Source organism: Borostomias antarcticus, assembly GCF_949987555.1.
Source record: "Borostomias antarcticus genome assembly, chromosome: 23".
Lineage (NCBI taxonomy): Eukaryota > Metazoa > Chordata > Actinopteri > Stomiiformes > Stomiidae > Borostomias > Borostomias antarcticus.
This window is the reverse complement of record NC_140256.1, coordinates 3,051,397-3,076,070: the sequence shown is the minus strand read 5'-3', so window position 1 is coordinate 3,076,070 and position 24,674 is coordinate 3,051,397. Positions and strand designations below refer to the sequence as shown.

Here is a 24,674-nt window from a genome sequence, read left to right as displayed (position 1 = left end):
CGTTATCAGCCGATCGACAGGATTTGAATGTGTTGTTACAATCAACCTGCTGATGACAGTCTAGAAGTACACAGACGGCTTTCCATACAAGACTAGGCTATGTCTATTGAAAGTTGATAAGGTTTGTACGGAAGGGGCATAGATTCTGATTCTGACAACGATTCTTATCGTTGTTCGCTTACCTCAATTGAAGTACTCCTATTGCTGAGGAATATGGCATATTGAATATTGTTTGACACGTATGTCCTTGGATAAGGCTACATAAGGTGTGCTGTATCCTTCCTTCGTCTCCCCTGTATGTCCTCTCCACTGTGCTCTTTCTCATGCTTGTATCTGAGGAACTAGCGCCTAGCTAGTCCTCCATTGTACGAGCGAAATTGAAAACGGCGTCCATTCTGTTTGCCATTGACTGTTGCCATGGCAGCGGCTGTGGGAGCAATGGCTGCCTGTTGTCACAGGTTGTTTGTGCTGCTCTTGTGCGTACGAGTGGTCCTCGAAAACGCCGCCCAGGAAGCGGTCGGGGGAGGGGCACGGCGGAGTCCGGAGCGGCGCTCCCCCCCTGTACCACACGGCCCCGTCCGGGATCGCGCTGCAGGCTGGACCGCGGGCAGAGCTGGCACGAGTAAGACTCCGCGGGGCCCCAGGGATGGACACAGGGGCCTCCGAGGGCCTCAGGGATGGACACAGGGGCCTCCGTTCTAGCAGTCTGACCCCAGCACAGGCAGCAGAATAGCAGCAAGGTGTGCTCTTCATAGATAGATAGAGAGATGGAGAGATAGATAGAGAGATGGAGAGATAGATAGAGAGATACAGAGAGAGATAGATACAGAGAGAGGGAGAGAGAGAGATTATTTTCTCTCCCTTTCTTTTTCTTTCTTTCTTTCTTTAATGACGTTTCCCCCTAGGATGGATGGATAGATAGATAGATAGATAGATAGATAGATAGATAGATAGATGGATAGATAGATTCTTTTCTCTCCCTTTCTTTCTCTAATGACGTTTCCCCCTAGGGTTCTGTGTGAACAGTGCAGCGCTGCTGTCTGTGACTCACCCTCTCCAGCCCTGCATGATTCCGGCATGTTCCTGCAGAGTCCTGCATGTTCTCCCTCCAGGGAAGAGGATGTGCGGCTCTCGGCGTTCCGCTCTGTCAGGGGACGATTCAGACAGGCAGCCGAGGTCAGCCTCTCTCCCCCGCTTCACCGACACACTCCTCCTCACCCGCTCTCTCTCTCTCTCTCTCTCTCTCTCTCTCTCCCTCTCCCAGTTCGCCGGCGATGCCCCGACCACTCCTAAATACGCCAAGGAGCACCGCGACGTCTTCTTCCCCGCCTCGCTGCCGACGCCGGTCCTGCTGAGCCACGCCGCCTGCCACCCCCCGCCGGCCCAGGACAGCCACGCCAAAGTGGCCTACGAGCCCCTGGGGAGGACGCCCAGACCTGCGCCCCCTGGCTCTCAGGAGTCCCAGTCCAGGAGAACGGCCGTCGGCCACCCCACGGCTGCCATGGCCTTTCTGTCACAGACAGGTCAGTAGCATCTAGCCTTCCACGTCACGCAGCGACCACGCTAGCCTGTTTGTGTGATGTATTTAAAATGTCGATGGAGAGGGTTGGACAGACAGAATGGTATTGTACTAGAATCTCGTGGCGCTCCTTTTGGGAAACAAACATTGTAATCTGGATTTAATAACACCCAGCGTAAGTTGGAGAGCTGAAGTGTTGTTAAATCCTATGTGGGAACTGCCTGTTAATAGTAGAGTATAAGGAGAATAAGGAGATAATGGATGAGGAGGATGTCAGACCTGCCTCATAGCTGCTCTCTGCTGCTCTGGCATTAAACAGCCAGTAGGGGGCAGGCTTGGACACTCATAGCTCACTTACATAAGTTCTAGACCCTGCTGACTTTTTTTGGTTCCCCAAGGAGCTGTAGACTTCTGTCACTTGCGGATTTCTATACATCGAGTTGGAGGTGGTGGGCATGGAAGACTCTGTGATGAGATTTCAAATGACAATGTCCATCCTTTAAAAAAAAAAAAAGAAGATTTCTTTTGACTGCCCTGTATGTCTGGTAGTTTGATGATTGGAAGAAGATAAACTCATTCACACATTTGTGCGGAAGCTCCATGACCCGGTGATGTCAACACTCTGAGAGGGAGCTCGGTGTTCAGGGAGCTCGGTGTTCAGGGAGCTCGGTGTTCAGGGAGGTTGGTGTTCAGGGAGGTTGGTGTTCAGGGAGGTCGGTGTTCAGGTTGGTGTTCAGGTTGGTGTTCAGGGGGCTCGGTGTTCAGGGAGGTTGGTGTTCAGGGAGGTTGGTGTTCAGGGAGGTTGGTGTTCAGGTTGGTGTTCAGGGAGGTTGGTGTTCAGGGAGGTAGGTGTTCAGGGAGGTTGGTGTTCAGGGAGCTCGGTGTTCAGGGAGGTTGGTGTTCAGGGAGGTTGGTGTTCAGGGAGGTGTTCAGGGAGGTTGGTGTTCAGGGAGGATGGTGTTCAGGGAGGTTGGTGTTCAGGGATGATGGTGTTCAGGGAGGTTGGTGTTCAGGGAGGTTGGTGTTCAGGGAGGTTGGTGTTCAGGGAGGATGGTGTTCAGGGAGGTTGGTGTTCAGGGAGGTGTTCAGGGAGGTTGGTGTTCAGGGAGGTTGTTCAGGGAGGTTGTTCAGGGAGGTTGGTGTTCAGGGAGGTTGGTGTTCAGGGAGGTTGGTGTTCAGGGAGGTTGGTGTTCAGGGAGGTTGGTGTTCAGGGAGGTTGGTGTTCAGGGAGGTGTTCAGGGGGGTTGGTGTTCAGGGAGGTTGGTGTTCAGGGAGGTTGGTGTTCAGGGAGGTTGGTGTTCAGGGAGGTGTTCAGGGGGGTTGGTGTTCAGGGAGGTTGGTGTTCAGGGAGGTTGGTGTTCAGGGAGGTTGGTGTTCAGGGAGGTTGGTGTTCAGGGAGGTTAGTGTTCAGGTTGGTGTTCAGGGAGCTCGGTGCTCAGCAGAAGACAGCTCCACACTGCACTTGTTGTTTCCCAGGCAACCAGGAGAGGGGATTATGGTATTGCATATGGGTGTTGGAGAAGCGCTCTGCTACCCTGCCCCCTCGCTCTCACCCATTACCCTCAGAGAGACTGATCTCGCTTCCAGATAGGAATCCAGGCGAAGAAAGTGTGTGTGTGTGTGCGTGTGTGTGTGTGTGTGTGTGTGTGTGTGTGTGTGTGTGTGTGTGTGTGTGTGTGTGTGTGTGTGTGTGTGTTATTTGGCAGCCTGGACCGTGTCCATAGACTACTAGTCCGAGGCCTGGGGACTATGGGGCTGACCAAGTGTGAAGCAAAGCAGACTGATAAATATTGCTCAATCTCCTCCATTATTGGCAGCCGCTGAATTTGGAGGAGGAGATGTTTTCTGTACCCATAACTCCCCTGGTGTTGGTGGTATTTTCTGTACCCATAACTCCCCTGGTGTTAGTGGTATTTTCTGTATGCTTACTGTACATCATTATCATGTGTATTATACCATCATATATGTATGTGTGTGAATGTATGTGCATGTAAGCATGTTGTGTACATCCTAGATGCTTGTTCGCGTTGTTAAACGACCCATCATGTTGACACTTGTTAAACGACCCATCAACATGATGGCAGTGGAACTCTATTTGTGTCCCTGCAATGTTTTTTTGTTTTTTTTTAAATGCGGACCTAAATAAATAATTCAAGTGTGTGTGTCTGTGTATCTTTGTGTGTGTGTGTGTGCATGTGTGTGTGTGTGTGTGTGTGCGTGCCTGCGTGTGTGTGTGTGTTTGTGTGTGTGTGCCTGTGTGTGTCTGTGTGTGTCTGTGTGCCTGTGTGTGTCTGTGTGTGTGTGTCTGCGTGTGCGTGCGTGCGTGCTTGCGTGCATGTGCGTGTGTGCGTGTGTGTGTGTGTCTGCGCGTGCGTGCGTGCGTGTTCCCACAGAGGAGCGAGAGCCGCCCCCCGAGGGCCTCTCCTACCGACAGCAGGAGTCTCATCTGTGCCAGCAGATGAAGATGGCCACCGTGTCCCCAGGGCAGGAGGCTGCGGCCTGGCTCCGTGACGAGCCTGCCACCTGTAGCTCCACCCAACCCTACCCAGGTGAGGACCCCCGGACCAGGGACACCTGGACGAGGACCCTGACGTTTCTTTTGATTGTATTTCTTTGACATGTTTGACGTCCGATTGTTATAAACGGCCATCTTGTGTTCGGTCACTCCCTTTGTCCAGACCAGCAGCTGTACGGCAGCAGCGAGCTGTCCAAGCTTCCAGACCCGTGTCGTGTGCGCTCACGCATCCCCCCCAACATGCCAAAGCTCTTCATCCCCTCCACCGTCGCCAAGTTCCCCCCGGAGATCACCGTCACGCCCCCCACACCCACCCTGCTCTCCCCCAAAGGCAGCATCTCGGAGGAGACCAAGCAGAGACTCAAGGTAGAATCTCTCTCTCTCTCTCTCTCTCTCTCTCTCTCTCTCTCTTTCTTTCTCTCTCTCTCTCTCTCTCTCTCTCTCTCTTTCTCTCTCTCTCCCTCCCTCTCTCTCTCTCTTTCTTTACCTCTCTCTCTCTCCCCCTCTCTCTCTCCCTCTCCCTCTCTCTCTCTCCCTCTTTCTCTCTTTCTCTTCTCTCTCTCTCTTTCCTTCCCTCTCTCTCTCTCTCTCTTTCCCTCTCTCTCCCTCTCTCCCTCTCTTTCCCTCTCTCTCTCTCTTTCCCTCTCTCTCTCTCCCTCTCCCTCTCTCCCTCTCTCTCCCGCTCTCTCTCTCTCTCTCTCTCTCTCTCTCTCTCTCTCTCTCTCTCTCTCTCTCTCTCTCTCTCTCTCTCTCTCTCCCTCCTCACTATAAAGCCTGTTTCCCACTGGACAAAAAACCCACTAACATTCTCTCCTTTTCCAGCGCTCAGTTCAGTGTTTGAACATTGTTACAAACTAGTAACAGATATTTTTTTAAAGAAGTAACCACTGTGACATTCTCAGAGGCATCCATGCTGCTTTCTCTTTTATCCCCAATGACACCTGAAACATGACACCCAGGCAGATAAGCTCATTTTCGACGCCTTTTCCGGCGCGCTCGTGATGTTGAACGTGACGCACCCGGGGGGGGGGGGGGGAACAAAAACATAAAGACACACTCGTCACCTTTTCTTAGTGCGTTTCCTGCATTTAAAAAGCCCACATAGGCTATACGCGCTAATTTTGGTGGGTAAAAAAAAAAAAAAGGTATGGGGGGGGCGCCTCGGTGGCTCATGGGTTAAGGCGCGTACCACGTGAAGGCTGGTCCTTATCACAGCGGCCCGGGTTCGAATCCAGCCTGGGCCCTGTGCTGCATGTCCTCCCCCCCCCCCCTCTCTCTCTCTCTCTCTCTCTCTCTCTCTCTCTCTCTCTCTCTCTCTCTCTCTCTCTCTCTCTCTCTCTCTCTCTCTCTCTCTCTCTCTCTGCAAACGGGACCTCTCTCTCTCTCTCTCTCTCTCTCTCACCTTTCCTGTTACTCTACACTGTCCTATATAATAAAACACAAATGTCCCCCCCCCCCCCAAATAAAAAGTCATGTGAGACTGACCTCGGCCGTGTTGTCCCCTGTCCAGAACGTCATCCTGTCGTCCCAGTCCGCCGCCACGGTGAAGAAGGAGACGCTGAGCCAGCCGGCCCTGGAGGTGCAGGAGACCTCCAGCCAGGAGTCCTCCCTGGAGAGCGAGTCTGAAGAGGAGGAAGACGATTACATGGACATCTGACCCCCCACTGACGGACATCTGACCCCCCACTGACGGACATCTGACCCCCCACATGGACATCTGACCCCCCACTGACCCTCCGTCCACTGCTCAGAGAGACGCAAGACTGAACAAGCCTCTGCCTCCAGCCTCACCGGACTCTCATCAACCCCTCCGCTCCAATCATGTCACTATGTGCTATAGTCTCTGTTCATGCACTCGCTCCATCCTGGCGCGTGTGTTTACAGACCGTCTGAGCGGGAAGGACATCCTAGATACTCACACTGCTGATGGACATATTAACACTGTGGTGATGGGGGGGGTGGGGGGGGAGAATCAGCCCAACAAGTTTGCAAAGTGCCATTTACACGTATCACACCTGCCAGACAATAAAGTTTCATAATAGTTCCCTGTAATTTTTGTAATAAAAATAAGAAAAGATATAGACGATAAACTTGTAACTTTAATGGATTTTGCTATGCAGATTATTAGTCTGCAGTGAGAGCTAGTCTGATTGTAATTTATACATAGAATATTGACTGCATTTCTATGCGTTTATGCATCGTGTAGGCGGGACAGGATTTGGCCTGCCTTTTCTGTGCTTCTCAACTGCAGCTACATCCTCCGCACTAACATCCCCTATCAGAGGTGCTTCAGACTGATGATACCATCCATGGCAACATCACTGCTCCATAGCAGTCTGACCCTACACATAAAGCATGAAAACCTCAATGGCAACTCCCATTTGTATATGTCATTTGTATATGTGAGCTGTATTTTAATGGATACTAATATTTGAACTGAGCACAATCGGCTGCAAACGGGACGGCTAAATCTCTCCACAGGGATTACAGTTGTGCACAGGGACTTGCCCCTGTAGTCTCATAACTTGTAGCAGATTGGATATGTTTACACTCTCAATGTGGGATGTCTCTCATTTGTCACTTATTTTTGTACTCACTTTTGTTATTTTAAGTTGTTATTTTTTGTTTTTGTTTTCTCTGTGAATGTGTAGCTAAGAGGAGCAGTCTCTATCAGGAAGTGGTCTTGTCACCAGCATTGCTCAAATAAAATGAAAGGCTTGATTTAAGAATTAGCTTTTGTACATATCGTATGTATCCCAGTTATCTTTTCCAATGAGGTAACACTTTAAGGGTGTTGTGGTTTAATGCAGCTTGATAAGAAGGTTTGGTTTGGGTTGGTAGGGGTTAATGCCACTCTAGTCAGTTCAGAAAATACATTAAAAATACTACTATTTGATTTGTTTTCTGAAATCAGTGTAATTGAAGTGGAGAACATGGATGCTTGTAATTGTAGAGGCCTTTCCAGTGCATCAGTTTTGGTAAATATTTGAATTCTAACTCAAGGAAGACGAAAGAATGTTTTTACAGATTGTTTTCTATCAAAAGGATATTTACTCTTACTCGTTTCTCAAAAAAACTACCCAAGAACACTTTTTAAAAAGGAAATGTCAATGAAAATATGTCAAGGAGATCACCCAAACAGTCTTGCGTTACTACCTGTAAATGGATGTTTGTGTTTTTGGGGTGTAAGATACTGTTTTGTATTGTACTGCTGAGCTTCTTTTAGGAATGTATCCCGGCTGAGGAGAGACCATTTCACGGTGTTTGTTTATCTCTCAGGAGGGGTTGTTGTTCTCTACGTTTTGACTTAACCACAATAAAGATGTCACGAGCCAAAAATATATTTGACAAAGTTTCGCCTGGTCTCACCACTCTTTCTTACACATTCTCAATAATTCAACCCCAAATGGAATATTTCAGCATTTTCTTAAGACCCAACTCGGTCACCAGGATGTGACACAGGGCTCGCTTCATGCCCATACATGTTTTTCTCTCCACCAACTCCTTGAGCTGAGAGACCACCCTGTTGCTCTCTAACGTTTTAGTCAAAGGGCTCGTACACTCTAGTGTGAAGTCTCTGACACGAGGGAAGTCATTAGCCTTCATTAGCAACTTCCAGGAGTTTCTTATGAAGTGTTGTGAATGTGTCGGTTGCCCCTTTGCCAGGCAAGCTAAATTTGAGGTTTGTTTTCTTATGAGGTAGACCAAATGTGTGCTCACCCGTCCCCTAGTTTGAGGGTCAGTATTGGCCAAGGTTAGCTAGAGTTAGGTAGTGAGTTTTTTTTTCCCATGGGGCCTCTCTTCCTACCTCTTTTCTGTCTGTCCAGAGGGCGGATTAGCAGCCCAAGTTATTAACAAGAGAATGAATTCAGTAGATTCAAGATTCCTTATATTCATCACATGTAATGTACAGTCTAGTCTCAGTGACATGTTGCTGCCGGCTCCAAGATTACACACATTTTTCTCAATTACAAATTTACAAGCTACAAATTAACAATTTACAAAGTAGGATTTAGCAAAACATTATTTAAACAAACAACATTTTGCAGTTGAGAGAATTCAAACTAATCTCACCCTGAGTGCTTTGCAAGGCAAACATTTCTGTTTTATTTTATATGGTTTATATGGTCAACTTAGGTAGTACTCAATGAAGACAAGTTAGTGAGGTCAACTCTATATCACAGTACATGAGTTCAAATTGTAAACACACACACACACACACACACTTAATATTATAAAATTGGCCTGTCGCCAGGTTGAACCATTTTGCAGGTCAAGTGAACCTTCATAATATCTGCTAGTCGGTGGTAGGCTGTGTCAGAGAGGACTGAGGCTCCTCTGCCATCAAGTTGTCTCCAACCAGCTCCCTCTGCTAACCTCTCAAAGTGGCCAATTAAGGCATCAAAAGGGAATGCTGCATGGCTAATGTGAGAGAAAGGTGTGAGCTTTCTCGTCTGCCCACTCCAGGGGCTCTTTATTGGGCTGGAGTAGAGCCGTCTGATCCTCGGGCCCAACTGTGTATTGGCAGCTGTTAACTATTGAGTGCAAGGGGATCTGTGCAGTTAAAGCAAATGGCTGAAGACTGACACCTGGTAGGTAGAGCATGGTGGAGAAGGTGATCAGTGGGCAGGCAGACGGAGGACCGTTGGAAGAGCCAGGCGCGGCCAGGAAGAGGGAACACTCACATTAGAATCCGAATCAGAAAGCGCTCATTGCCAGGTATGGCTTTCACATGCTAGGAGTTTGCTTAGGCCTGTTGGTGCATAACAATTGACAAAGTGCAAAGACAAGACAGGGCAAGTTGCAAATTCAGTTCAATACAATACTACACCACACAGTGAAATCTACAAGAATGTACAAAATAATACAGTGGCTGACTATTATCAGATAATCATATCTATGCCATAACTTAAAAGATTTCAGACCACTGATTTCCTGTTACTGATGGTTATTCATTCTTAATATTGGTAAATTAGTAAATTAAATGAGTGTCTTGAACACTAGTGCTAGATGTGCAAGATATTGCAGTGTAAGACCTGAAATCTAATGTCTTAATGGGTGAAATCAATGAGTGAGTCTTAGTCCAGTGTTTGAATGATATTAGCTCTTTGGAAGACCGGAATGTGCCGGATGTGTTGCCCAAGTCCACAACTGCAGCTGTAAAATATGACAGTGCATCATCACCTGCCACCTTGCCCTGTGACACGTACAGCGGACTCACACCTGTCACCTCCATTTTCACTGCGTAATGGGATTGACACGGCCGCTGCTGAAACGTACACCTTAGCCAGGATAGTCACACATTCACTTTGCTCTAAGCCTTTAGACTTAGATGACGGGATTCAACATCCAAATCGGGTTCCTATCCGTTTCCTGAAATATTGGAAATGGTGGCCTCCTTATGCCACTGTTCATCAGGGGGCACTGGTGCTGGGTGAAGAAGATCTAGGGAAGAAGAAGAAGGAGAAGAAGAAGAAGCAGACTGCTCCAGAGGCCCTGGGAATATGCATTTGGCCTCAGAAGTGCAAAGTGAGGAGAGCAACACTAAGCCTGTGATTAATACAACAATTGTTTTCACATATGGAGGATGAAACCACATCACACTTACCCCAGTACAGAGCTACCATCAGGCTGGCAGTCTTCTTGCCGGGGGATTGTTGGAAGCAGCAGTTGAAATCAGCATCTGCACCCGCCCACCAACAGCCTGCTCGAATTAATATGAGATCCTGCTGTGCTAAAAGCCAATACAGTTCCCTCCTTGAGTGCTTCTGCTTGAATAATCGCACAGCAACAGTACATTGACTCAACGTGTTTTTTTTTTTAAAAAGCAGCCGGTCAATATTGTCACAGGCCGGGCTTTCAAGTTGTAAACATCTCCTGTAAACATCTCCTGAGGTTTATGTAACTGCTGGTCCTTTACAAGGTCCTCCGTACATTTCTGAAGATGGGTTACATTCATCAACCTGAATTGGGAACTGCTGAGCAGGAGTGTCGTTAAGGGAGGGGGGGGTGATTCAGAGGGCCCAGGCTTGGATGGGGCCCAGAAACCCAACTGCCACTTATCAATATATATTGAAAGGGGCCTTTTTCATAGGGCCAAAAATTCCCCTGCTGCTGAGCTATAAAGCTAGACAGCTTCTTCGATGTGAAGTCAAGCTTTTAAACGGTCACTCAGATAGCCAGACACCAACTACAAAGGTAATATGTGTTTACCTCAGTGGGAACACTTTAGACTAGAGGCACTGTATGCAATATGCAAATGTCAGCATACAATGACACATTGAATGAAGATCTGTTTTGGGAAAAGCTGTGTGAGACATTGTATTCTGTAGTCCCTGAATTATGTAGCTTTGAGGGAGTTTTGAGGGTATTTCATGTGTTTTGAGTCCTGAAGGAAGTGAGGACAACAGAGCAAGAACTGTGCTGAATGTGCCCTGAACGGTCCTCTATGCTAACAGTGAGTGTTTAGCATATGTTTAGCCTGTGGTAACAGGCTATGATACAGGCGGAGACACAGCCTGTGGACACTTGTGGATTTGACTGGATGGTGAGGGTGGGATGAATCGCTGGGGATGTTGTGCCTGGTCTTTATTCTCTCTCTCCCTCTGGTCTCTTTCAGGCTGTGGTGCTAACTGGCGGTTAATTGCCGGCCCATACGCTGGCTCTCCACATGCAGAAACTAGAGCGGGGGGGGGGGGGGGTACTACTAATGAGATTATCTACAGGAGCATTGTCCTGTCTAGACACCCCAATACGCAACCTCCACCCTCGTCCCTTCCCCTGACTCTGTAGCCAACCTGTCCTCCACGCCCCCAGGTGAAGACTCACCTGGAGAAAGACTGTATGTTATCACACCATTATGGTTTTATGTAGTAGGTTCCACCCACAGCTCAATATATTTGACAGAGAATGCAGCAACCAAGCAATCCCTTGGGCAAACACAAAAAAGGGTAAATAAAGAAATAGTGTAAATTACATTTGATCAGATGTTTGAAAAAATTGATTAAAAAAAGATGTCTCTGATTATATTATTATAGAGACAAATGCACTTTATTTCCAGGTTGATCATTGCATTGTAGTCAAGCTTTATCCTTGTTAGTGAAGAGGAAACAGCAATTACCAGCTCTGTTTTCATAGATAGAATTGTGTGAAGAGAAAAACCAGTTTGGGACTGATAGCTTTTCTCTATGGTCACCAGTCTTATCAAATGAATTATGATGTGTACTTAACAACATTGTAAGAGGACACTAAATGTTTTTTTGTGTGTGGTTACATCTGTGTGAATGATATTTACACAGATTTTGGTGCCACCGGAGGCCCTCATTCTCTGGTGGGGAAGCCTGTCCATATTTGTTTAAAAGTCTCTTAGCAGTTAATAAAGATGCATTTCCTCAGCGCCTCTTCCTGTGGGCCCAGTATCAAGACTCTGTTAAGTCCCTTTGATTTCTGTCACCCTCCAATCACAGTAGGGCACTGACTCATCATTGTGCCACTTCAAAGCCTGGGAATGGCTCTCTTGGCTCCTCCTACTCCCGGGTTCCCCTTAAAAGTCAGGGACATCCTATCCTGCAGCTCTGTCTCAAGTCTCAACTCTTACCACGCCTTTGGATAAACCTCCCAACCCAGGCCTGCTACTCCAGAGGAATATATATGAACACTCAGAACTGATGCGCAGGACTAAGGAGGGACTGTGAACCGAATTCACCACTGGATTACATTGGACCAATTTGCTGACTCATGGTATTTTTTGGCACATATTTCCTGTGCTACCACTGACACCAGAACCATGCAATCTATTAGAGGTGAGCGTTCTTTTCTTGACCATAAACCTGACCTGCAAATGCCATTGTGTAGCGTATTCACATCAGATGTAAACCTGTTGTTCATCAGTTGTTTTTGTGGTAGGCACATCTGAATTAAGTAACTGGAACAATCCTCTTAATCACAGGCTATTCAGATGATCATGTTTTGGGGACATCTTAGTCATGTATTATCAGTTTTGACTTGATCATTAAGATCTCAACCCTTAACTCCTCTCTGACTCTCACTCTAGACCTGAAGGCCAATTTTAGCGGCCCGCCTCCCTCCACCATGGCAGGGGGTCCTGATGCTTATCTCCAGGGCAACATCAGGTTGACCCTGGAGAACTCTGACCTCTGGAAGTCCTTCCATGGAATCGGAACAGAGATGATCATTACCAAACCTGGCAGGTAAGACAACCACATATTATATGAGTCATATGTCACTGTCCTGTTGTACGGCCGTGTATTTAGTGGAAAATACGACCATTTCAGGATTGTTTGAAGTGCTGACATGAATTCCCACTGTGTTTTTCAGGAGAATGTTCCCACACTGTAAAATCAACCTCTCGGGACTGATTCCGTGTGCCAAGTACATCTTGTTGGTTGACATGGTACCTGAGGACGGCTTCAGGTATAAGGTAAGACAAAAAAAATCACTTCCATTTGTTAATATGAAACATGAAAATACGACACGCAAAACACCCCCCAAACCAAAACCTAAAAACCTGACATTGGCAACAAGGCAGCCCCACTCCAATCCCTGTTTATCACCCCTCTGACACTGGACATCAAAGGCTGTTATCTCTTCCTGTTTTTCTATTCCCCGCTGGGAGCCCACTGTCATGCCCCCTCTCTCCGTGGGTGGTACGGCCCGAACCACCACTCTCCCTCGTATCCTCCTCCCACTTCGGGGGGGTGTGTGTGTGTGTGTGTGTGTGGGGAGGGGGGGCGTAAATCACCTCTGAATAACCTCCGAATGACAGATTAGCCTGAGGTCGGTGGCGTAACTATCTCTGTCTCCTCGCAGTGGAATAAAGACACGAATAAAGAGAAGTGGGAGGTGGCGGGGAAGGCGGAGCCCCAGCCCCCCTGCAGGACGTACCTGCACCCCGACTCCCCGGCTCCCGGGAGCCACTGGATGAAGCAGTCCGTCTCCTTCCTCAAGCTCAAGCTCACCAACAACACTCTGGACCAACACGGCCATGTAAGCAGGCACTGCTTGATCTGGTGAAACACATCGATTACGATACATTATGAAAACTAGAATAACTGTAGTCCAACTATTAAACTTGTGTATGATCTCTTCCAGATTATTTTACATTCCATGCACTGCTACCACCCGCGATTCCACATTGTCCAGGCAGACGATCTGTTCAGCGTCCGCTGGAGCGTCTTCCAGACCTTCACCTTCCCCGAGACCTCCTTCACAGCGGTCACAGCCTACCAGAACACCAAGGTCAGTCCCATCGCTGCCAACAACACAGGAAGGCACTGCCGTGTGACCTCACAGATATTCGGTACATGGGGCAGTAGGTGTTTAAACTTTGTTTTTGTTTCTCCATCCAGATAACCAAGCTGAAGATTGACCACAACCCTTTTGCTAAAGGTTTCAGAGATGAAGGAACCAATTCAAAAAGGTAGATACGGCGCCTCGGTTCTTTTCACATGGAATGTAACTCTTTCTCTGGACCATAAATGTCCTAACAAACCCTTCCTTCTGCAGGCGAGCAAGCAGACATCCATCCTGCCCAGAGAAGAGAGCTAAGAAGCTAGCGGACACCCTAAGCAGGGATTCTGACGAGGACAGTCCTACAGGTATTGCATTTCTCAAACGCTTAGCTGCCGACGTGAGTGACTTATCTCTCTTTTCCACTTCAGGTAGCCTGACGCTTTATGTGTTCTTCAGACTTCCACAGGTCATCCTACGAGGGCTACGAGGGAGAGCAGGCCGAGCTGTCCAAGGGGAAAGAGGGGGAGGTGAAGGAGGAGGGCTACTCCCCTTGGGGGCCTGAGAGGGAACATGGTCACAGCGTCCAGACCGACTCCCCCCCGGGCGCCAGGGATATGTACAACGCAGAACAGATGGTGCCAGGCCCGGCTTCATACCAGCCTTACAGGTCATTACCAAAGCACCAAAAAAGATCCAAATTAAACTGAAGCAGTCACGGGTGCCAGGTCAAGTGATATAATGAATGAAGGAAAGCGCCGGCACTCACGAGATAGACAGTAGTCTTCAAAACTTTAATGGGCAGAAATGAATGCTGCTGATGAAGGCTTAAGGCCGAAATGTTCATTCTTGCCCGTTAAAGTTTGGAAGACTATTGTCTATCTCGTAAGTGCCTGTGTTTTTCCTTCATTCATTACCAAAGCACAACATTTATCCTCGGCTATTGTGTGAAAAGGGAAATGTCCCGGTGTTGTTGTCACGCAACGCTGACCGCGGTTCTTCTGTCCTCAGGTTCCACGGACACGCCAAGTCCCCGTCACCGCCCTCCAGCGTGGGCAGCAGCAACGGCGGGTCCGTCCGCAGCAGCTTCCCGTCCAAGGTCCACGACGTGGCCACCGTCCCCGAGCACGAATCCTCCAAGCGCCCGCCCCACGAGGCCGGACCCGCCCCCTGCGCCCCCCAGCCCCCGCCGGGGCACCAGGACTACACGGGGGTGCTCAACATGGCCATGGCGCAGGCGGGCAAGCCCGGGGGGGTCCTCGGCCACCACATCTACACCCCCTACAGCACTGAGCAGTCCCTGGGCCAGTGGACCGGCCCCGGCCCGGCGCAGTACCCGCCCCCTCACCACCTGCCCGCCGACTACACCACGCCAGCCGTACACCACGGCTATCACCATGGCAACGTGGCCGACTGGAGCCAGTACCCTCTCTTCTCCTACTCGTGCTGGTGAGCAATTCGGCGCCGGGGGGGAAGAAGAAGGGAATGCTGGGAAGACTGAGAGAGACGACATGAACCGCTGCTAACGCCGTCACACCCGCCGACGCCCGCCCGTCTGCCCCAAGTCCAGCGTCATAGCCCTCGGCGGTCCGGCGTTCGTGGCCGCCGTGTGAGAATGCATGCCCAGAGAAGGCGGAGAGAGACGAACGCCGGTCAGGGGGTCAGAGTCAGGGGGCAGGGAGGACAGGAGCGAGGATGGACCAGGAAATGTCCTCCGATGACTGACTGCTCATGTATAGAACTGCTTCTAAATTCCAGTCAAATGTGTGTTGTTTGTTGAGTTGTTTATTTATTTTGTGTTTGAATTTGATATCATCCGGCTTATAATTTGTATTTTTGTAAAAAATTAAAATAATAGATACATGAAAAAACATTGTGGTAAAATACTTTATGCTCTAGGATGTCAAACTCCCGCTGGAAATGTTTTTCAAGGATTATAAAACAGTTCTTATATGGTATGGTGGTATGTGTTCACTGCAAATGTCCTTTGAATTAAAATACACATTACAATACTGTAAATACGTGTGATTTTTATGTCGAAATAAATGGCCCTGTGATGCAAACGCTTGAGACACAGCACTATGAAACCATCAAACCTTAAACTGTCTGTAGTCATGACGATAGATGGAAGTTTTCAAAAGCCCAGCGCAGCCCCTCCTACAGCGGTGTTTGTTTATATACCCTCTTTGTTGATCTAATGAGGACCACACTCTAGCTTCCACAGGCCCAGCATGCATTAAAGACCTGGTGTTATTGTGCCTCTGGCCGAGGGAGAGAGTCGACCCGCTGGGATTTACCCACCGGTGCCATAAACCCCGCGTGGTCATCTTTCTCCCCTTCAACAAACGTTAAGCAGCATGAAAATTGGGGGGCTGTCAGGTCCTTTTCACAGTTAAAAACCACAGAGGAGTCTTCATTGCCCCCCTTGGTGGATGTGAGCTACTAATGACTGTTGTAAAGGCCAGAGGGGGGGTGGGGGGGGGGTCTTTCTGGGACAATGTTGCTGTGGGCTTTACTCAGTTCAATTCATTAGTAGGGCAGTGGGCCAAACCTCTGGCAAGGCCTTCTCTCCTGCTATGTACCCCTCTGCTGATGAAGATGCATTGTTTAAGATAGATTCAATAGATACAGACAGACAGACAGACAGACAGACAGACAGACAGACAAACACACAGATAGATAGATAGATAGATAGATAGATAGACAGACAGACAGACAGACAGACAGACAGACAGACAGACAGACAGACAGACAGACAGACAGACAGACAGACAGACAGACAGACAGACAGACAGATAGATAGATAGATAGATAGATAGATAGATAGATAGATAGATAGATAGATAGATAGATAGATGGATGGATGGATGGATGGATGGATAGATAGATAGATAGATAGATAGATAGATAGATAGATAGATAGATAGATAGATAGATAGATAGATAGATAGATAGATAGATAGATAGATAGATAGATAGATAGATAGATAGATAGATAGATAGATAGTATAATCTCTGTGGGGGACATGAGTGTGTTGGTGAGGATGTTGGGAGAGTGGAGATGTGGACAGTGGACGGTTCCTATTGATCCATGCAGCCCAGTGAGCCATGTTAGCTCATCCTAGTCATTACCGATGTTTGAAGCGATGGAACTATGACAGCAGAAAAGGTCATAGGTGTAATGGCATTCAAATCCTAGGCAATTATATATCGCTAAGGACTCGGTTCTCCTAAAAGAGCAAATGAACATAGTACTTGGGAGTGATTTGATGATTGTTCATTTTGCTGTATATTGTCTGGTCTGAAGCTCCATTGCTGGAGCTTAGAAGCATATTCTACCTTCTATATCATTCATGTGACTCAAGTCTAGGAAATGATTTTGGTGATGAGAGGACAATACAGGAAGGACAGCCCCCTCCCCCACTTCTAGACGTCCAGCATCCTGTTTGAATTTTGAAGACAAGCTCCGAAGACCACAGACACCACAGAGCTCATAGAAAACAGAGAAGCTCCCATGAACTGCATCTAGTTTCATTAAGATATAGATGCCCATGAGCTAGCATAGAGTAATGGCTGGTCAAACAACTCAAGCTATTCAACAGATGTTAAGAAGTCAAACTGAAGACTTTAAAATAGGTTCATAGAGTACAAAAGAGATGACCAAGATGCCAAGTAAGTAAGTTAAGAGGGAACTGTAATTTGCTGAGATCCATTCAACCAATTTACAGCCAAACAGATGGTAATGAATCAACATCTTCGATGGATTTTTAACTGAGGCAAAATGGTCTTAGAGCTTGGGTGTATAAGAGAGCATAAAATGCAAATAGGCAGCACTCCAAAGTTCATAACAAGGGCCAACATGGACCTTAAACCAGTGAGTTGAGGGGAATGGTGCACTGTGGGTGTGAGGGACCTGCCCACTCCCTCCCCTGACAGATGGGACATGTCAAATGGCCAACAGGACCTTTTCAAGTGCAGAGCTACCTCTGCAGGTTACTACTAGCCTCCTTTCATCACCCCCCTAATGCCCCCCCCCCCCCCCCCCCCTACTAATGCCCCCCCTCAACAGAACAGAAAGGAACTGTAGGAGAGGTAGGACTGCAAGTATTAGAGACTATCCAAACTCATATCAAAAGCCCCCAAACACTCACATCCATGGATCCATCGTGAATAAACTGGTTTAACTGCTTCGATAACGGACAAAGAAAGAGCTCTAGATCGACCCGGCACTCAGAGGCCTGAAATGGCCTCTTAACGACGCTGAGTGCAGAACATTTGCCTTGATAATTCCTCAGGGAATCGTTGGCGTTGGAATGAATAGATTGCTGTTCATCAACACAATGAATACTTTGCAGGTCGTCCGAGCCGAGATGTCCAGCCGAAGTAGGTGCATCAGCAGATCTGACCAAACGATGCAGTGGAGACTGGCACGGCAGTGTGAAGTAACGAGGGGGGTACTGGGGGGGGGGCTGGGAGGGGACTCCAGATGCAGATGAAACAGCGCTAGAGAGGAAAGCAGCAGTCAAGCTTCATAAAGTCAATGGGCTATAGGGCCAAATGGAGAGGAACTAGTAGAGACAGGGTGGGACTGCTGCTATAAGACAACAGCCACCACAGCCCAGGTCTGAGTCAATTCCAGTTCAAAAATGGTAAAATAAATTGTGACCATTGAGACTTTGTGTTTTGTTAAGGGATCTAAACCTCAATTCTGCGAGGTGTAGTGCTACAAAATCTATTAAATGCTACACCTGAATAGTGAGGGCTTAAAGAAGACATCCAACCAAGTATTACAATAAAACGTGCAGACTTAGCGAATAAGCCACTGATAAGCCACTGCTTTTAGGCACAGTGCTTATTATAGATACTGTGTGCTAATTTTCATTTGGTACCAGGTTAGAATAGTACCTTTTGTCACTGTCAACAAATAATTCTCAAATTGAGACAGAATTTGAAGATTTGTCTGTTGAAGATTACTGACTCAATAAATGGATAAAGGAGAGAGTGAAGTGGGGCTGATAATTAGTAGCTGTGAAACTAAAGTTCACTTTTCTCCTTATATTTTTTGGGCAATGCAGGAACAGCTGATTACATGAGGACCAAACAAAGTATATAAACAAAGTATATTATGATTAGCTTTATTAGAGACACCATTATTGTACATAGATTTAACAGTGGTCACTTTCACTTAGCTGATCATGGTCGTCTTTATGGCATGGCAATATGTTGTTAATGGAAAGTTCTGGAACGGTTGCACCATCGTTATATACACCCTCATACAACCTGCCAACTAATTCAACTTCTTTTTTTTACAGGAGGCACACACAACAAAGAAAAGCAATCCAGACTTGCAACTGAGAAGAACAAGGCACAGTGTGAAAATAAATGTGTGGGAATAACCAACCGTATCCAGGCCAAATGTATCTATGAATATTATTATTCATCTTGAAATCATCCACAATTGACTTTTCCTTCAGAGCTTGAATGCTGCACATTACAAACTGTAAGATAATTTACCAAAGTATTATGACAGGAAGAATAAAATCACACCTAAGCCGTACAAAACAAACTTTAAAACAAAAATAAAATAAATAAAAAGGTGATTCTTTTTAAAAACGTACATTTCATTTATGAGTATTCCATCAAAACATATTATTGCATATAGCCGAAACCCTCACTGTCTCTTAGCTGAATTAGGCCTTGATCAAAGAGAAGTGGATTCTAATTTTCCTGAGGCAACCAAACTCCTGTAGTCTGTCGGTATGTGAAAGGATCCTAGTTTAAGACAGCAGTGCAGGGAGGGCACATGGGAAGGACCAGCATGAGCGATGGGCAACCATGTACATAGCAACATGTCTAAAATCCAAAATGAGGCAGGTTTCATGGACAAGAGTTGGAGCAACAAAACAAAGAGTCAAAAGGCCTTGAATACCACTCGGGTTCAGAGGCACTTAATCAGGTTAACATGCAGGAAGTGAACTCACTCTCGCCTCCGCATTCCATAACACAAGCTAGAAACACCGCAATAAGGGGTACCGCCACCTTTTACATGCAAACTAACAAAGTGCTTGACACTTTGGAGTCTCCTCAGACTCAAGGCAACAGTGTCACCTCTGACCCATCTCAACTCCTCCCCTAAAGTCAGTCGTCGTAGTCGGTGGAGTCCTCCGACTGGTCCAAGTCCACTTCCTCCCAGGATGCTTTGGTGCGCTGCTCCCAGTTCTTGGCCTGGTCGATGACGGCGCGGGGGAGGAACACCACGCAGGACGCCAGGCCAGAGACGCGGTCTTCGAAGGCCGTGCCGCTTTCCCACAAGTCTTCTGCGGTGTTGTACACGTGGACGTACTTCATCCTGTTGCCCCTGTTGTGGGAGCGGCCTCCCAGGACGTAGATGTGACCGTCCAGCACCGCGATGCCCGGCTCCCCGTGCCCCGACGGGAGGAGGCTGACCAGGGTCCAGGAGTTGGCTCCGGGGCTGTAGCAGGCCACCTGTGAGGACGCCATCCACACAAAGTCTTATTCCTATTTAGACCTGTAGTTCGTTTGATTCGTTCCAATTCACATTATTTAGGCAAACGGAATATGATGCTTCGTTCCAATTTAGTTTGTTTAGGCAAACTATATCGATTTACTATATCGATTGGTCTTGCCTAAACAAACGGATATAACGGTAAATGGACTGCACTTATATAGCGCTTTTCCACCTTAGCGGCACTCAAAGCGCTTTACAATGGCCTCTCATTCACCCATTCACACACACATTCACACACCAATGGCGGTAGCTGCCATGCAAGGTGCTAACCTGTTCATTGGGAGCAATTTGGGGTTAGGTGTTTTGCTCAAGGACACTTCGACATGTGGACAGTCGGAGCTGGGATTCGAACCTCCGACCCTTCGATCATTGAACGACCCGCTCTACCAAGTGAGCTACAGCCGCCCCTTTAGGCAAACTGAATATGATGCTTCGTTCCAATTTAGTTTGTTTAGGCAAACTATATCGATTTGCGACTATATCGATTGGTCTTGCCTAAACAAACCGATATAGCGGGGAAACACTCCAGGTTTCTGAACAACAAGCTAGGTGTGAACACACCTTTAGTCCTACATACACCCCAACTCAAACTACGGTACTGCTGAGTCACACTGAGCATCATGGGTAATTAAGGGCCCGGTCACAATACCTTGAGGACATCACGTCGGGGCCCGTTCTCATCATTGCTGCCTCCGATGACGTAGGCCCTTCCGTTTACAGACGCCATGCCGTGCCACGCCCGCTCCACCGGCCCCTCGGCGCATTCTGCCCACTGGTTGGCCTGGGGGTCGAAGCAGTACGTCTCCCTCAGGTACACGTTGCCGCGGCGCCCACACGTTATATAGATCTTCCCATCCACCACTGCTCCGGCATGGGCGTATACCTAGAGCCAGACGACAGGGACGACCTCAGTCTACTGCAGCGATGAAGATTCAAACGTGAGACACAGTATTTCTGATGAAATAGTATTTCCTCTATTCAACTATTCTAAGAGATGATCATCCTTTCTTCATTTTTTTTCTCTTCACACCTAGCTGCTACGCTCCCTCTATCTGTTTGAGGGACACTGGAAGTATTACAGCACTTCAGCAGGTATCTAGCACCCTCTAGTGGATGAGAACGGTAATGCACGTTCAATAATCAAGTCTTGGCATCATAACCAACCTCATACCTCTCTCCTGAGGGCAGCCATATATTCCCAGGTGTTGGTCTGCGGGTCGTAGCGCTCCACACACTCCAGCTCATGGCTGTAGTCCCGCCCACCGATGGCGTAGATGTACCCGCCCACCACACACACGCAGTGGTCGGCGTGCTGTCGCTGCAAGGGCTTAATGGAGCACCAGCTGTTGTGGCGAGGGTCGTATCTGAGAAGGGGGTGGGAAAGTCTCGCTGTGATCCTGAGAAAAATGTCTTCTTGGACAGCGAAATTCAATCAGCAGTAAGCGGATTTCAAGCTGATTTCAGAAGTTAGAGGTCAAAATCTAATCAAGTACAAGCCTGTCTATATGAAGCTCAGAACATCTTATCAGAACAAAACATCTGTTTGTGATATAGGGGACTTGTGTTCTCTTTAGTAATTATATATTTGTTTCATTTCATTTAATTTGAGTGGCTCCAAACACTATAAGCTAACCCATTCCCCACTGTGTAGTAGATAATACCATGTCTGTCTAGGCTGTCCCTAGGACACCATACCAACAGAGTATGCTCTGTTGGTATGCTCTGCACCCTCCCTCCCTAGCTGATTAAATCAATACTCCATATTTGATCTGGAACTGTCGCTGGATCTCACCTCCAGCAGCGAGTCTCAGCGCGAAGGCCGCCTGTGTTCTTGTCTCCCCCGATCAGATAGACAAAGTTGTTGAGCACGGCGATGCCCTGGTTGGACATCCGTGGGGCCTGGGCGGCGGTCAGAGTCCTCCACTCGCACCAGCTGGGATGGTAGACCTGGAACAGCTCCTCGCTCTCTGTGAGGGAGCTGGACGAGAACATCCCCCCGAAGCCCAGGATGCAGCTGAAGCTGGAGCGGGGCTGTGTGAGCGGGCCCTGGAGGACGGGCTGCGACAGCAGCTGCTCGTGGTAGCGCAGGGCGACGGCTACGGAGTCCCTCAGAGGACATGGGTTCAGACGGCCGTGAAGCCTCTGCAACACCTGCTTCTCCATCAGGCAGAAACGCACCGCCCCCAGCATCTTCAGATTGTCCTATGAGAGCAAATAGATGAAAGAGGCCCGCGGGTCAAAGTAAATATAGCCCAGTTGGGGACTGTTTTGATAAATGACCTTGGGGGTGGGGGGGTGGGGGGAGGGTTGGATGTGGAGCTGGCTTTACCTGCAGGCAGACCTGGTCTGTCTCCACCTGCTCGGGGCTGTAGTGGTAATGCAGCGCCGCCTCGTACACCTCGTTCTCAGAGCTGACCTCCAGCTCGTCGCTGCACAGCACGCTGAAGACCTTCTCCGGGGGCAGTTGGCGGTAGACCTCCGTGCGAGAGAAGGTCTGGATGTTTTGGAGGATGTAGGAGTGCACCTTTGCCCCCAGCTGTTGCAGCCCGTACACGTCGGCCAGCTTGTCAACCTCCAAGATGTTGCTGTCGTCCATCCAGGAAAAGAGGAAGTCACAGCAGAAGCCGATCACATCCTCGATCTGGAAAAGATTGGAAGGCAGCGGTCAGCTGAAGGACACAACCTGAGCTATGAGCCTGATTCCTTCGACATTCCTTCGGCGGAAAAGATCATACCTGCACGAGAGTGGCCGCGCCCAGGACCTCCTGCACATTCTCCAGGTCCAGCTCCAGCTCCGACGTGTAAATGAAGTCCAGTAGTTTAGTCATGGCCGTGTAGGTCACCCCGTGCACTGGGATCTCCGCCTGGTGGGTCTCTCTGAGCCCTCCGGCAAACATCCCTCTGTAGAACACAAGTGCAACGTTGACAAAACTCCTTCTGTAAATGTTCACTTAACAAGCAGAGACGAGTCAGCACGCCTAACCTGAAGTAGTCACATGAAGCTGCCAGGAGGATACGATGGGCTTGGATGGGCCTGCCCTCCACTAGTAACACCACATCGAACAGGATGCCATCCTGCCTCAGGGAGAGAAGGCCGCCCAGCAGGCTCCGAGAGTGGGCACAGCTGCGGTAGGTTTGGCGGCCGCAGTGGCCGGATGACCCAGCGTTTCCTCCCACTGGGTTCGGCTCGCCATCCTCAGCCATTACTAGACAGTCCTTCTGCCTCACATTCCTAGAAGTGCTTAACTACACGTATGTCCGTAGGGGTTCACATCCTGGTCAGGGAGGGAGACATGAAATGAATAGCACATGATTAGTTAAGCATCAATTCCATTTACAGCACTAAGCCTATAAGATGCACCAAAGTAAGCAAAAAAGCAAACTGTCAGGCTTATACAAAACAGCAGACTGATAGGGAAATGAACTGACAGGTGTAACCAACCATGTAGTCCGGCTGGATCGCTTATATATAGCTTGACAGTAGTAGCCAAGCTAGGCAAGCTAGCCATCTAGCTTAGTGTATAGCCTGTTTAGTTTGCTAACGATAGAGAATAGTGAGCTGAAAGACAGTCCCACATTGGGACGTGTCAACTTGTACAGCAAGTCAAATATTAGCAAATATTAGCTGCACGTTAGCTGAAAGCTAGCAAGTCAAACACACCTCGAATGCAAGTATGTTAGGCAAATGTTTTAAAGGTTTGTTACTTACAAGTAGCTATGCCAGTCTTTCAACTACACTTCCCTTTGGATTGCTACACACGTCACTTTCGATTTTCAAGCAACGTCAAAAACATGTCACCTCTGTGTTTACATCTGTTCGCCCGAGGTGTTCCTGATATCAGCAAATGTCAATTCTGCATGAGATCTTCTTCGATAAGGTTTTAGTGCGGTTGGCATCATGCAATGTGCATTACCGCCACCTACTGGACTGGGGAGATGACCCCATGAACAAAGGTACACACTCGTCTACTCCTTGATCAAATCTTTAAAGCCTGCCTGTCCTGTTGGAAGGTCCATCTGCAGCCAAGGTGTAGCTTCCTGGCAGAGGGAACATGGTTTTTGTACAAAATGCTGTGGTACATGATAGGGTTCCACGTATAGGCCCTCTAACAAGGGCCCTCAGGGCCTGTGGATGCAAAACAAACAACCCCAAAGCATTAAAGATCCACCACCATATTTCACTGTAAGAATGAGGTATTATTGTACTGCAATGCAATTCTTGTACAGAGGTTGTTGTGACAGGGTATTTATACGTGCACTTTTATTCTTTTGTGATACTTTTAGTGGACTTTGCTCTTATGTGAAGCAGTCACATAACAGCACTCACTAGTAAAGTTTTACTTACTTACATATTAGGTGCTAGGGGCGACTGTAGCTCATTTGGTAGAGTGGGTCGTTCAATGATCGAAGGGTCAGTGGTTCGAATCCCAGCTCCGACTGTCCACATGTCGAAGTGTCCTTGAGCAAGACACCTAACCCCAAATTGCTCCCAATGAGCAGGTTAGCACCTTGCATGGCAGCTACCGCCATTGGTGTGTGAATGTGTGTGTGAATGGGTGAATGAGAGGCCATTGTAAAGCGCTTTGAGTGCCGCTAAGGTGGAAAAAGCGCTATATAAGTGCAGTCCATTTACCATTTTCAACATTGGAATGGTAGCTATTCCAGTGGCCTTAAATTTCTTATTTCCTAATTGACACAACAGTGGAAAGCGGTAGGCCTAGGCTATCTAAAAATGTTAATGTTTTTTTATTTTTTATTTTTTTAGCTATCTCCTGATCTGTAGAGTGAATAAGTTGTACATTCATGAAGATTTTAAAAAAAAAATTTGGGGGGGGGATAATTGTAATCCAGTTGTTTTTGGG

General features: G+C 48.0%; 3 protein-coding genes across 5 annotated transcripts in view; 2 read left to right on the top strand and 1 right to left on the bottom strand.

Moving 5' to 3' along the window:
- Positions 1–7,390, top strand: part of cabin1 (calcineurin binding protein 1) — a 48,393-nt gene extending 41,003 nt beyond the window's left edge. For 2 of the 3 annotated variants that reach the window (XM_084457225.1, XM_084457223.1), the window contains exons 35-38: positions 1,265–1,523; positions 3,913–4,068; positions 4,198–4,400; positions 5,545–7,390. In XM_084457225.1, coding sequence (XP_084313351.1) covers positions 1,265–1,523; positions 3,913–4,068; positions 4,198–4,400; positions 5,545–5,691 — 765 coding nt within the window. In that variant the 3' untranslated portion in view covers positions 5,692–7,390. The remainder of the gene's footprint in view (positions 1–1,264; positions 1,524–3,912; positions 4,069–4,197; positions 4,401–5,544) is intronic. The other variant, XM_084457224.1, reaches the window with a different exon arrangement.
- A 4,735-nt stretch (positions 7,391–12,125) lies between these two features.
- tbx16 (T-box transcription factor 16) lies at positions 12,126–14,736 on the top strand (the record flags this gene model as incomplete). Its single annotated transcript, XM_084457408.1, has 8 exons — positions 12,126–12,244; positions 12,372–12,474; positions 12,864–13,040; positions 13,146–13,292; positions 13,403–13,473; positions 13,560–13,651; positions 13,743–13,953; positions 14,295–14,736. 8 exons carry the CDS (start codon positions 12,126–12,128, stop codon positions 14,734–14,736), a joined length of 1,362 nt encoding a protein of 453 aa, XP_084313534.1.
- A 3,711-nt stretch (positions 14,737–18,447) lies between these two features.
- Positions 18,448–23,656, bottom strand: klhl22 (kelch-like family member 22). The gene is made up of 8 exons (XM_084457684.1): positions 23,522–23,656; positions 22,796–23,087; positions 22,548–22,713; positions 22,142–22,453; positions 21,605–22,014; positions 20,984–21,176; positions 20,462–20,695; positions 18,448–19,769 (listed from the first exon to the last, which is right to left on the bottom strand). The coding sequence occupies exons 2-8, from the start codon at positions 23,014–23,016 to the stop codon at positions 19,422–19,424; spliced, it is 1,884 nt and encodes a 627-aa protein (XP_084313810.1). The 5' UTR covers positions 23,017–23,087; positions 23,522–23,656; the 3' UTR covers positions 18,448–19,421.
- Between the last annotated feature and the right edge of the window lie 1,018 nt (positions 23,657–24,674).